Raw genomic sequence first — 14,773 nt, forward strand, 5'->3', positions numbered from 1 at the left:
CCACCAACGTAGATTAACTTTAATGTCGGTTCAACTTGCTCTTCGTCTTTTTCTAATTCTAAAGATAAATTGAACCGAGATTAAAGTTAATTCACGTTGGTGGAAATGGGCATTAATTGTTCTTTACTTATTGTTTTATGTTTGAATTATAAGTCTTTTACTCATTTTTATATTATATATTTCTAATTAATTGTTCTTTACATATTGTTTTATGTTTGAATTATAAGAGTCCTTTACTTATTTTTTTATTGTATGTTTTTAATAATGAAAAAACTACCATAAAAATAAATCATTATCTTTTAAATTCAAGTATACATATACACGCTTTCTACTGCATTGCAGACACTTTCTTAAACCTGCATACGAAAGAATATTGCACAATAAAAGTTATTACAAATTTTATAAGATAATATTAATTGAACAGCAGAGAATATTTATTCTAGCCTCACGTGTTCATACGTGTTCCTCTGTTCCACCGATGTGACAGATTCTAACTTAAATAGTTTAACAGTTAATACTAAATGCCACATTTACCTCTTGCTATCTAGAGTCAAACCTGTCAGAATGAGAGGCGAACACCTAGACACCCATTTCCTCGAAGACAAACACCTAGACATCCATTTCCTCGACAGCGAACACCTAGACACTCATTTCCTCGATGGCGAACACCTAGATACCAACTTCCTCGATGGCGAACATGTAGACAACACCTAGACACTTATTTCTTCGACAGCGAGCACCCAGACACTCACTTCTTCGACGGCGAACACCTAGACACTCATTTCCTCGATGGCGAACACCTAGACGTCCACTTCCTCGACGGCGAACGCCTAGATATCCATTTCCTCGACGGCGAATACCTAAACACCCATTTCCTTAATAGACACTCACTTCTTCGACGGTGAACACCTAGACGCCCACTTCCTCGACGGCGAACACCTAGACACTCATTTCCTCGACGGCGAACATCTAGACACCCATTTCCCCAATAGCGAACACCTAGACACCCACTTCCTCGATGGCGATCACCTGGACACCCATTTCTTCGACCTAGACACCCACTTCCTCGACGACAAACATCTAGACGCTTAATTCCTCGACGACGAACACCTAGACGCTTAATTCCTGAATATCTATACACCCTCTTCCTCGACGCGGTAAATACCTAGATCTTCAACAATCTCGATATTTCATTTTAATTATTTAATTAATATTTTATTTTATAATTTATTTTATTAATTTAATTTTATTTTAATTTCAATTAATTATAATAATAATGCGCCGCGTGCACGTCACATCGTATATGTGACAATGTTGCCATCGTTGATTATCACCGCCGTCATCTGTGGTTGATCACATTCGAATGTGCAATGCTGCCATCGCTAGGTTAAGTCAAAAGCCCTCTAGTGTCGAAAAAACGAGAAGGACATTTTCTCCTGGTCGACGACAATAATGACAATGACAATAAGGACGACGTATCTGAAAAATGGACTGAAAAAGTAGCAGTTCTGAACTTTGCGTCGCGATATCTCCGCTCGTAGGGCACGTAGAAAAAAAATAAAAGCACTTTTATGACACAATCCGTGTGGTGGCTCTCGATTGAGCATACATAGAACGCGATCGGTTCAGCCGTTATTGAGATCCGATAATCTCGATCTGCCGCAACTCGTCGGTTCGCGTAAAGGAGGCACGGCAGTGTCGCTTCGCGCAGCTTAGCGCCGAGATATTACTAGTGTCTCCAGATCTAGCTTCGACCGTCATAGGCCTGAATATGCTTATACTTAGTGTTTAATTCTTGTCGGTCGGAATAAAATTTTAGTATTGAATATGGATGTTATTTACTTTAAAAGTAACCACAGAAATGAATTCACATTTTTACGTACATAAAAAAGTCAAAAATAATAAAATGTTATATTTAACTAAAAAAATTAGGTTACCAGTGCTCCTTTGATATCTGACAGTGTAGAAAGTCATTAATTTATATTCTTCTTCTTCTTCTTCTTCTTAATTTATATTAGTTTTTATATGTATAATAATTTTTGTAAATGTTTGTGTAAATAATGATATGCGAACAATAGTTATATAAAAAATTGATCTTCTGTGATTAAGCAATTCAACATATCCCGTATTTTTCTACTAGTACGACTTTATTCTATCACTACATGAAGAATTTATTGCCAAATATTTATTTATTAAATAATAAACAACGTTTAAAAGCTCATCTCAATGAAACTTAAAGATATCCAAATTCTAAAATCTTTTTTACGATGACTACAAGCATGATTTAATAATGAATTTTCTACTAAACAATTTTCAATCTAAGAGCAATAAATTCATGGTGGAATCAATAGATAGCGTTTATTAGTTTAGCAGAAACGCCGCTATCTTATATTAGGCGCCTATCTCATAATAGGGGGCTTTCCTCTATATAATAATAAAACATAAATTAAAAACTAAAAACCCTAACAATTAACATTAAATTAATCAATTTACCGTTCTTATACGATCCAATTAGGGTAAAATCAGGGATTATGGCATAGGCTACTAATATGGAATAGTGGCTTATTTTTTAAACAGAGCATTGCAATCTGGCGGCAATCGTTGAAAGTTATTGCAACTGTTACCAAACATGTCATAACAAACAATGAACTCGGCCCAACCAACCGTTTTGCTACAATTAACATTTATTCATTTTCGTTACGTCAGAAGATTCGTCAGCTTTTTCTATAAAGTGTTCTCACAAACTGAAGGTAAGTTTTTTTAATGCTTATATTGCACAGACGCTTTTAATAATGTTGCACGAACAATATTATGCAGATTAATTGCTATTTCAAACTTATTTATTGCTACGGGAAGACTTTATTTGTCATATTACGACATGCAGGTAATGTGGAATACATCGAGGGTTGAGAATATGGAATAGATTCCATGCATGTTAGAGCAACTTATTCGTGATCAGATTAGGTTAAGTTAGATTACAGTATGTATTCTATATCAGGGGTTACAAACTCCTATGTTCTCGATGTACCACGGTTTGCAGCGCCCTCACTGAGTGACAGGTCTCACGGATAGAACTAAACTTCGTAGTGTGAGTGATCCACCATATTAAAACTGTATGAAGTAACGAAGAGTACGATACGAGGTTATCAATGTGACTGGTTATCAATGTGTCTGGTTATCAATGTGACTGATTACACTGGCCCACAAAAAAATATGAACTTTAATGTCCATCGGCAAAACCATTGTATCCTTATGTATTTTTTTCCGCTGAATCCGAATCCGGCATCCATTTAACCCCAGCACGTCAGGTTCAAGGGTATTTGAAGGTCAAATCGAAGAAAAAATGCGAGAGTTGAAGAAGAAACTGTACTTCCATGTTTTTGCGGTCACTGTTTCTGAATCCGGGGCCAGTTTGACTATATCGTTAGGATGAAGATCCTTTGGTCATATCGCGAAAAAATGTGCATATAAGAGTGTTTTGATTTCGCGAGTCGAAAGTAATTTAATCAGGAAGTCAGAGTACCGTATATCGAGAGCCAACCCTACCAAAAATTTTAGTACAGTCAAGACCTGATGGAATAATGTCAGTCATCACAAAACTCAGGATTTTCTACTTTTCCTTACTCTTTTGTCTTCAAATGATCTATGAAGTGGATTCCGCTTTCGCTTCTTTCCGTCCACAATATGTTCTCTTTTCAACATCCAACAATAGTCCGCCATCATATTTCTGTCCCATCGACGATTGTTTTGAATACATACCCGGAGAAAAAGGATTGACGAAATTTTAGTAAAATTAGTTTGGTAATGTTAGTATATAACGGTACAAGAATAAAGTTTACCATTAGTTCGGTAAAATCATTTTCAGGAAACACTAAGTAGCAAAGACAAAATATTGTCACGACGTTAAGGGATTGATAGACGAACTGAAGAAAGATCTATACCAAGCTGAAGAATCGAGATTATTTATAGATTCTTCGATTTGATCTTCAAATATCCTTGAATTGCACTTGATATTATCAAATTAACCACGGATTTAGCCTCAAAATGTATTAATATAGTAGTCTAATACTTTTGCAATTTACCATATCTATATAATAACAGACATTGACCTTGAAATGACCTTCAGGGCTGTGATAAAAAAATAAATATCAATCATATCTGAACGTCAAATTGTCTGTTCTTTCAGAATCTGCGGTTAAAAATTCATTTTTTGCAGAATATACATGTTTGGCCTTATAATGACCTTGACGTCGACGCCAAAGGTCCGAATGGACCTCGGATTCGGATTTAGCGACCCCCAAAACGTACAATGTTGATATTTTGAATAGGTTATTACTGTTTTCCCTGATTTGACCTTCAAATACCCTTGAACCTGACGTGCTGGGGTTAAACGGATGCCGGATTCGGATTCAACGGAAAAAAATACATAATTATACAATGGTTTTGCCGATGGACATTAAAGTTCATTTTTTTTGTGGGCCTGTGTTATCAATGTGACTATTTTATATGTTCAAACACATCACACATGCACGCACACATACATATATCGACACAATACATATATTGATATACATGTACTTGTATATAATTTTTGTAATAAAGTGTGGTTTAAAAATGAAACAATATGTTATAATTTTTTTTAGGTAATAATCGCAAAAAAATGTGTAAATATTTAATATATAAAGATTATAAAGCATGCATGTTCCGTATGTACAGACGTTCATCTATCTCACTCGCACAGTTGCTCTCTCACTTACTCGCACAGTCGCTCTCTCACTCACTCGCTTACACACTAGAAAGGTTAGTTCTCATCCATGAGCCCTGTCACTCAGTGAGGGCGCTGCAAACCGTGGTACCTCGAGAACAATAGGAGTTTGTAACCCCTGTTCTATATTAGCTTATTTGCGATTTTTTATTTGCTCATGCGTAATAACGTTCGTAATGATGCTATTATATTTTCTGTATTATTGTACAATGTGTGTGAAAATTGAACAGTTTTTTATTTTTCTTGATCAGTTTATATAAATAAACAAATTTGGATTTCATTAATTGTGTTATTTATTACTATGGTCAAAATTTCATCGGTATTCCATATTACATCCCATTTTTTAGACCTCCCCATTTTCTCACTTTTGACTTTTTTGTTAATATTGACGTTGGACTTAAATTTTGGCGACTTTCATTTATTGGATGTTGTAGCTAACATATTCCTCAAGAGTTCTGTGTAAAAATTTAGAGTCTTAATATGCATTTATATCGGAGCAATGTTAATTTAAAAAAGGCTATTCCATAATCCCTGCTTTTACCCTAAATATAGCTTCATATAATATAAATATTTAAAAAGAATGCGTACGCGAAAGTTTGTTGTGAAGACTATATAAGTTATGTTTAAAAATAGTCATCTTTGTTAATGTAATAGTTGCTGTGTTATATAACTGTGTTAGTACGCTAATTAACTGCAATTCTCAAATCATTGTTAGGAATCTTCATCTTGAGAATCTTCGTCTGAGTTATTACGTTTTAAATCATCGTTGAAAAGTCAACGTCAAATTCCTTCATGAATGAACCAAGTTATGCGCTCGACAACACGACAATCATCCATAATTTCTTGCAATGAATTTACACCAACATATATTGCGGGTGACCTAATTCTAATCGGTTAATTCGGAGTATGTGTGTGTGTCGTTGCTTACTATGAAAGTGCAAAATAGTGTGGTTAACAGTTATCGCAAGTGATCGACCTTGCCTCAAATATGCATATTTTGTAATTATAAGAATTTGCGAACGCCACGTAAAGAACGTACGTTTTATTGCTAACTACAGTACTTCTTAGTAAGATACAATCTTGAAAAAATATGTACAAAAATATTTGTGATATTAAAATGCGTTTTTCGTATTAATGCAAAATATGATTACTGATTAAAATATAATATTTTTTAAATAGTATTTGAATTGAATTGTTTGATTGTAATTAACTAGATTTTATTTAAATTTAAATATCCGTTTAATTTTATCTGTAAATTTAATGCATTATTAAGTACATTCTTTTCGTTTTTATTTTTATTTTTTTAAAAAAACTTATGTATTAAATTGTAAAATTGAAACTCTGATCCGCTGGAAAGTATAATTAAACGTAGTAATAAGACGCTAAGTTTAACGAATATGTTACGCAAACTAGTGATTTTAATGCGATATGTTTCGACTTTGATATATAGGGAAATATTCCTGCAATAGGCATTGCCGTGGCTGCGTGGCATTCAATGGCGAGGGTCAGTCGGTGTTACATAACGGCAGGCATGGAGAATATTTTAGTAGCAGTGGGGCGTTTAGGAATGCGCGAACTAAGAATCTCGTAAGGAGTTAAACTCCCAAAGGGTGAAAGTCAGTTCTTTCAGGCGTGGGCTGTGCACAAGTGAACGCGCTTGTTTCTTCGAGTCATTCACTCCTCTTACCTCACTCCGTCGTTCATTAGTATCTCAATAACGTATCTCCTATTATCTCTAAGTATCTCTTATTATCTCGATTCACTCTATCACATGACTGAGTAATTAACAATTAACTTGCATTCTTAACGTATTATAAAAAGTTGTCGGTTTATCGCCAATAATTCTCTAAGTTATATATATGATTCAATATTCGATTAATGATTGTTACAATGCTACATATCAGAAGTATTCGAGATACGTAATTTTTCAACGTCCTTATAGATATAAAATAAACGTATCATCTTCTGTACTAATAGAACAATAGGAAAAAATTAAATACCTATATTTTTAAAAAGATTATGATTGTTTACTGATAATTAATGTTGAGGTTAGATATATTTCTGAAATCACTGCACAAGCATGTGCAATACCTAGATATCAAAGGAAATGTTAAAGAATATATATCCGCAGCTTGAACATTGGACTTGCAGTTCGCGACTTGATTATATTTGAATAAAATTTATATTCATACATAAATGAAACTAGATGAATCATTATCTTTACAATTTCTGTATGATCGTTCAGCAATTACTAATGCAAATGCGGTTGTTGCAATTGAAATTTACACATGAGATTACTGGTACAGGCAAAGGAATAAGATGTGCATTATGAATAAACAACAACGAATAGCTGCTAGATGCACATTTCTGTTTACGTCATATCGAATAAATTCAACATCGACATGAACAGAGAACATTAAACTGATTAAACACACAACGCGTATTGTCTGCATTCGTGTTTAAACACATGTGTTGTTTCATTTAGATATTTCCCGATTGTCTCGTTATTTCTCGTGAGGGAATAATCATGATGTCATAATTCGCTTTTTCACGTTTGTTATGGCTATGCATCAAAGTTAATTACAAATGTGATGTTGACAACAATTTAAATCTAACAGTGTAAAGGTATTTATGTATGTATATTATCTATATTAACGTGAAATGTTTAAAAAAATCTAATCTCTGTCTTAATGACGAATTTTTTGGTTAATTTAAAATCAACTTTTTTTCAACAAAAATATAATACAGCACAAAAAATATTACGTTAGTATTCTTTATTACGTTATGCTTATTCTTTAACTGTTTTTGTTTTGTTTTGTTATAGAAATGCCTAAGCCATTGCTGTTTCTGATTATCGGCGTGCTCGTAACGGTGCTGGGATTACCCAATGGGGCGCCGCCACGAACATGCTTCGATCTGACGCCACGTCATGAAAACACCTCTCCGCAATCGTCGTATCCACCTTATCAGGTACTACCCGCAGCAGGACAAGGTAGAGTCCGTCTGATCCTTGGAAGTCCAGAGGGTCTCGGATACCAGGGCTTCATGATCCTCGCTAGGGACATCGGTACCGGTGAATACGTGGGAGAATTCATAAACTTGCCCGAATCCGCGAAAATTGTGGAATGCACACAAGGTGTAAAGGTATTTTCTGCACCATAACATTTTTATTTCTCTCTTTTCTATCCAGTTATATTTTAAATCATACCAAAGTAAAAGATTTTAATATTTTTATAAACATTGAGACAATATTTATACATTTATGAACATTGAATAATTGAAAAGTCAAATATTAAAATATTTTAATTCGTATTTTAGAATTAATATATACTTTATTTTTTCAGTTTTGGGTGAATTTTTTCAATTTTTCAAAAGAAAAAATAAAATATTGCATCACATTTTTGAAGTTTTAATTTCTAAATGTTACAACAATTATAACAATTGTTATTTTTAATTATACTATATAAATTTGCAAAAAATGGACCATTGTAACATTATAGAGGCCTATTTTTCTGCGAGTGAATATATATTCCATGATATTAATTCTACGATTTTACTATTCTTGGTAATATGATGCATTGGAACACTCTATTTTTATATAACAAATATTTTTTTATCCTCAATGATTTTTCCAAGGTTTAATCATTTATCGAGATCCTTTCGCAAATACGAATGATGTGCGTTTTATTGAAAAAATTTTTGCTATTTTTTATGTTTAGAATGGCGTGACTCATACGAACAAAAATCAGAAGCACAATCTTGAATTCGATTGGGAGGCTCCAGTTGATTACGATGGTACCATTATCTTCAAGTAAGTAATTGTTACGTAATAATAATTATACTTTAATACACGACAACCACGAGACTTAACGATGAATTTCATTGAATTAAATGAATTTCATTGAATTAAATGAAGTTTGAATGAGTTATCTCTCTCTCTCTCTCTCTCGCACAGAAGAATTTCTGTATCTTGATATAATCTGTATCAAGATACAGCACAAAATTGCACAAAAATTGCAGCAACACTGCAGCAACATTGTGTGTTGCAGCAATATTGCAGAGATTTTGCAGCGATATTGCTGCAAATTTTGTACTGTATGTGTATAGAACAAATTTATTGACTTTTTTTGAAAAATTAATATTTAATATTATTAGGTCCGCATTTATAAAATTTGCGTCCAGGAGCTCGTGATTTTCGAGCGCTCAATCTAGCTCCCCTCCCTTTCCACTTTAATGAATACAACTTTCTTTACATATTTCTGATTAGAGTCACAAACACCGACGATACTATTAATACTATTTTGACAAATATGTTAATCATGTCATTAATCATATCTTGTTAAGACTTAAGAGGCAGCAGTCTCGCATTCTTAAGTATGTATACAGCTGTTAACAGTTTCTATCTAATTATTGCTCCAACGATTTATAAAATTGCACCATAAATGCCATTGTTAAATTAACGTCTAATTTCTTTGTTCTTTTTAAAGCTGTGATGCGTCTAGCGTTTTGGCGCTCTAGGGCTTTAACTATAACAGCCCATACGAGGGGTAACCACTAGTTGAAATATTGTCCCACAGATTACATGACATCATATGATTTCATCTCATTACAAATAATTTTTTTCACTACATATCAAGTCATTTGGTAAAATATACGAATTTATTTAATATTATACAATGATTTATCATGGTTGCATATGTAATTATCGGATTATACATAAAGATTTCATATGAATTTTATAATGATTTCGAGGACTGTCCCACGATTACATTAAGTGGTTACCCCCTCGAGCCCATAGGTAAACATGTTACTGAATATTATTCAAAATTTGTATACTGTATATATTTGTTGCTCAATTCATGTTCCGCAAAAACAGTAATTATTTTATTATAATTATTTTATTATATCTATAATTAAAATATCCCACAAATTTAAAACTATACAAGTGATTAATAAAACTAAATACAATAGATTATTTATCAGATATTCAAATATTTGTTGTCACATCAAGGATTGCGTCAAAACTATAAGAGTTTGTTATTTCCGAGCTTGCAAAATCACGAAGTTGCTGAATATCTATATTTATAAAATTTAAATAGAATAAGAAATATCAACGTTTGAAAATGGCTTAATTGTTGAGTCATGATTCTAGTGTCTGATCTCAACCGTTGCGTGCACGTACAAGCACATACAGATCCATACGTACGTATGTAGAGGTGCAGTGTATCACACTTATGAATCACAATTAGATACGCGCGGATGCGACTCGTGCTTGGAATTCAACGCGCTCGTGCGGGCATAACGGTGCGAGAAACGCGTGAAACATTCCTTATGAACTTTTCCTCGTAATAATCGATGCGGAGTTACTAATGCATGTTTAATAGAACGCGCAGCTGCGATCCCCTGTTAAAACTTCGTAACTTATTTCGCGAGTTTTTATTTTGTTTTTACGGTACCGTTCAGGAATTCCTTACCACTTTTGTATTCTGATATTTATTATATATTTCGATACAATCAGTATTAACAAAAAAGAGAATTTATATGAAAGTATTTTCAACGTTTAATGTCATGATTCGTATTTCGATGTGCTCTAATAGTTCTGCATGAATAGGGAATAACTCTCACTATTAATAAATGTCAAGAGTTTTATAATCTTATTGTATAATGTTAACAACTTTTACATAAGAAAAACAAGATTTAAAAAATTAATTAAAAATTTATTTTAGAACGTTATATATTTCTAATTTTTAAACTTTGAAATTAACTTTATAATTGCTAAGTTTGTTTTCATGCCTTGTAATTTCCGGACATCCATTTTAATTTTCATGAAAGACAATCGAAAATTAGAAAAAACGAGTCTCTCACTAAGATATATAAGAAACTCTTATTAAGATATATTATAAAGTACCACGTATACATATCACATCGAATATATGCTGCATTTGCACTCTAATATATTGAAAATAAAAGAAAAAGCATAAATTTAAACACTATTTTTAGTTTTAAAGAAATTAATTTCTCTGAATTCATTTTAAATTTAAATCGCATGCAATTATTTTACGTAATTGACATATTTTCGCCAAAAATTAAATAAAGTTAAAAAAGTCTAGTGTTTCATATCTAAATAATTTCATACGAATAATAGTATCAATTTAATTAAAAACGTTCTCTATTACACGTAAATTTTTTTATCTGTACACTAGAGCTTTAGATAGTCAGCTACAAGAATATTTCGAGGTCTTTGACAATGAAAACAGTTAAATTAAAATTTAACTGTTTAACACACACAAACACACACACACGATACAACTATATATAAATACAAAATCATGCTATTTTATAATTTAAAAAAAATGAATATAAAAATATAAAAATGTATGAAAAATATATCTATACATAAAAAGATTACTAATACTGTCATACCGCTTTATTTTTAAATAATGTTTCTTAAACTTAAAGCTAAAAACAAAATAGAGAAATTAATATAAAATCAGAAAGTGTCTACTATCAGATAATATAGCAATTTTTATAATACTGTTGTGCAATCATTAATTTTTATGTAAGATAAGTAAACTGTAAAAATGAACATCTAACAAAATAAGCTTCAAAACTGATACAGTATGCCTGCACATATTCTTATTCTTTTTCTTTCACAGAAGCTATCTATATAAAATACATAGAAGTTGAATATACATAAGATTTTCTTTAAGAATCTTTTTATTTCGATATAAAATGTTTTTTGTCCATTTATATGCATATTTAACTTTCTCTCTGTGTACAAATATTCACATTTATATCACAGAATTCTTAAGATTTGGAAATTTTATCCATTCGGCAACTTTTTATTTACGTTTTTATTAACCTGGGGTGTGTTTGTACACCTGTACACAGAGAAAAAGTTAATGCTGTTTTGCAAAACGGAAACATGTAACAACAGTTTCTTTTTTAAGAGTTTTTTCCTAAATATATGATTATACATTCAGCAATAATAATATTTCTTAAACTTAAATTCCAATAGGATATTGTTTGAAAACAAGATTCTAAAGCAAAACTGCTGCTTTTTGTAAAACTAATCTACACTGAAAGAAAAGATTGGCTGAATATAGCATTTTTAATTTTTGCCAATTTTTGCTTGCGTTAGTCTATCGAAATCTTATATATACTTACATTGCGGATAAGCTAGCGCAATTAAAAATCGGCTGCTGCAATAAAAAAATTGACTATTGCAGCTATGCCATATTTTACCATCTAATTTGCTGCAGCAACCAATCTTTTCTTTCAGTGTATATTATATAAAGATTATAAGTTAGTTTATGATCTGCCTTACAGACAAGTATACCGGAATCATATTGTCAAAAAAATGAAAAAGAAAAAATATAAATAAAACTGATTTACAATGAGAAATTACAAATTAACAAAAAACTAATAAGTTTTTATAGACTCCTTAAATTAAAACAATTTAGAAAAAACATAAAACATACAGTACAGGCAATAGGAGTCAACGATAATTTACTCTTTCACCAACTTTGATTAACGCTAATGGTTAATGGTCGATAATTAACTCAATCATCACGATTACGAACTGAACATAGTTTGTCAGAAGAGAAACAGAGACAAGTTTTAATTTATTAAATCATTATTGGAACTTCTGCGATTATCGATTAATCATGCAAAGATTATAGTGAAAAGGGCCTTAGGAAACTACCAATATGTAAAACGATGTAATATTATCAATAATATAGCCACTATTATTTAAACTACGAAATGTGCAAAAGAAAATTGTAAGAATTTTATTTTTGCATTTGTAGAATTTGTTGTTATTTAATTTTGTATAGAAATAATTAAGCCACAAATATATGAATTATGAATGTTTACTCTTTAATTATCTAAATAAATTATATTTTTATCAGTATTAATAGAGAGCAATAGTTAGTTTCCAAATAATAAAGAGATGTCTCTTGAGACCTTTGTCAGTATCGGTGTCTTTCCTCTGTATAGAAATACAAAGTAAATCTTTTTTTTGGTATGTCGTAATATCTAATTTTTCATAACATCATTAAAACGTTTTTATAATATTGGTTTTGTATGCTTTAAAACGGTTTTCTATTTTTGTTGGTTACTATTTTTGTCGAATCTGGTTTTACCGTACACTTTAATTTCATTGACCCTGTTTCTTCTGTAGCTCCACCTTCGCTCAGGATTATTACACGTACTGGGTTGGCGTGGAGTCGCCTAAAGTTACCGTTGACAAGCGGTCCATCATGGTATCGACCTCATCTACACCTATCACTACCTTCAGAACCACCACGCCGCCCTATTACAGCCCCACTGCCAGTTATGCGGTGAGTATTATATTTCCTGTCGTGCGCGCCGTCACCATTATAAGGTAAATGCGCGTGGTGGTATTACAGCGTGTTAAACGTTGTAAGCGGCCTGTAAGTCCCGATAGGTGTGGCTTTGCGAATATTACTCGTGGGATGCGTGGCAGCCGGCCCAGACGCCGAGTACAGAGGATTCTCGTTAATCGCATTCGAAGAACTTACTCAACTTGTGTTTGTTATATATAGAATATTTCAAAATCTATCAAGAACGTTACTTTTACTATTCTTTTTTCACTTTTCTACTCTATAATTGCTTGTTTCTCCATGAAAATATCGATGCATCTATGATTTTGAAGTGGTTTGAAAATAAACAGCTTCTAGCAAATTATACGTCACAGAGAGAAAATAGATGAAAAAATCGTAATTTTCAGTTAATATAAAATAAACTTTAATTTTTATTTAAAGTTTAATTGTAAAAATAGTTAATATCGGGACATATTTTTCTATAATAAAATATTAATATAAAATTTATTGAAGGATCTATTAAATTTAAATTTGATTTACTTATATTTCGAGACTCTGCATATATAATATCCTAAAAAAATATTCAAACGAATGCTAAATAGATTGGATTGAATCTTTTAATAAGCCTAACTTTATTTTTCTATTATTAATGACATGTTATATAAGAAATCTTGCTTGTTAATCTTATATGAAAAAATCTATTAAAATTTTCCTGTGTGGAAGATACTATCTTCCAGGAAAATTCATTGTTTTCATTGAATTGTTTCGTTGTATTATACGTTGTATTCACACGGATTAAAACGGGCGTTGGGTGAAAAGGTATTCCAATTTCTTTCGCATGAATGGGTTGTAATGATACTTTAATTACTAAAATTATCAGCTCCAAGTGTATTATATTTGTCAGATAAATAATTAAATATTCATCGTTAATGAATGAGAAATAAAATAATACACTCATAAATCTACATTTTACAATTTCGAGAATTTCAGACTCAATTAAAATATGCTTATATTCTCATATCTACGTTCGATGAACATCACTTATAACATAAAATGGATTTAATTAATTAACGTACAATGAGTACGTTGAGCTGTGTGATATAAATTCTGTGAATATAAATTCTATTAAAAGTCTAGAATAAAAAGACACTTTAACTGATTCTGTATCGTTCTCTTTCCGTTTGTATCATTTATATGAACAAAAATTTTAAAAGTTTCGATTATAATACGATAGAAAGAATTTCTTCTCGTTAATCTCCGTTTTTCGCATTATATATCTAATATGCGTTGATTACGTAGAAAGTAAAAAATTTGAGAGGCAAATATAGCAGCGCGTGATGCGCACAAATGCATGAATTATGCATCTCTACATATGTATACGTGCACGGCCCTTAGCTGTATACAATAACACGCGACCGTTACCAACATTCTGGAATTTATGCTTTATGTATGTACTTTCACCGTTCACTTCCGCGGCCATTCGCGATTTCGTGTTGTAGATTTTTTATGACTCCCTATTTGTTTCCCATGGATGTAATTCTTATCACACGTTCGAGGATTGCCAAGTGGAATAGTTGAGGAATTATCGGATGACATTGATAAAATTGAGAGAGAGAGAGAGAGAGAGAGAGAGAGAGAGAGAGAGAGAGAGAGAGAGAGAGAG

At 31.9% G+C, this 14,773-nt stretch overlaps 1 protein-coding gene across 2 annotated transcripts in view; it reads left to right on the plus strand.

Moving 5' to 3' along the window:
- The window catches only part of LOC108768235 (putative ferric-chelate reductase 1 homolog), a 40,215-nt gene that overhangs the window by 14,472 nt on the left and 10,970 nt on the right, over positions 1 to 14,773 (plus strand). Inside the window, exons 1-4 of one of the 2 annotated variants that reach the window (XM_018518599.1) lie at positions 7,287 to 7,390; positions 7,590 to 7,909; positions 8,485 to 8,576; positions 12,948 to 13,107. In XM_018518599.1, the coding sequence (XP_018374101.1) occupies positions 7,592 to 7,909; positions 8,485 to 8,576; positions 12,948 to 13,107 (570 nt within the window). In that variant the 5' untranslated portion in view covers positions 7,287 to 7,390; positions 7,590 to 7,591. Of the gene's footprint in view, positions 1 to 7,286; positions 7,391 to 7,589; positions 7,910 to 8,484; positions 8,577 to 12,947; positions 13,108 to 14,773 lie in introns of those variants that run through there. The other variant, XM_018518598.1, reaches the window with a different exon arrangement.

The sequence above is a fragment of the Trachymyrmex cornetzi genome, unplaced genomic scaffold, assembly GCF_001594075.2.
Source record: "Trachymyrmex cornetzi isolate Tcor2-1 unplaced genomic scaffold, Tcor1.1 scaffold77, whole genome shotgun sequence".
Taxonomy (NCBI): domain Eukaryota; kingdom Metazoa; phylum Arthropoda; class Insecta; order Hymenoptera; family Formicidae; genus Trachymyrmex; species Trachymyrmex cornetzi.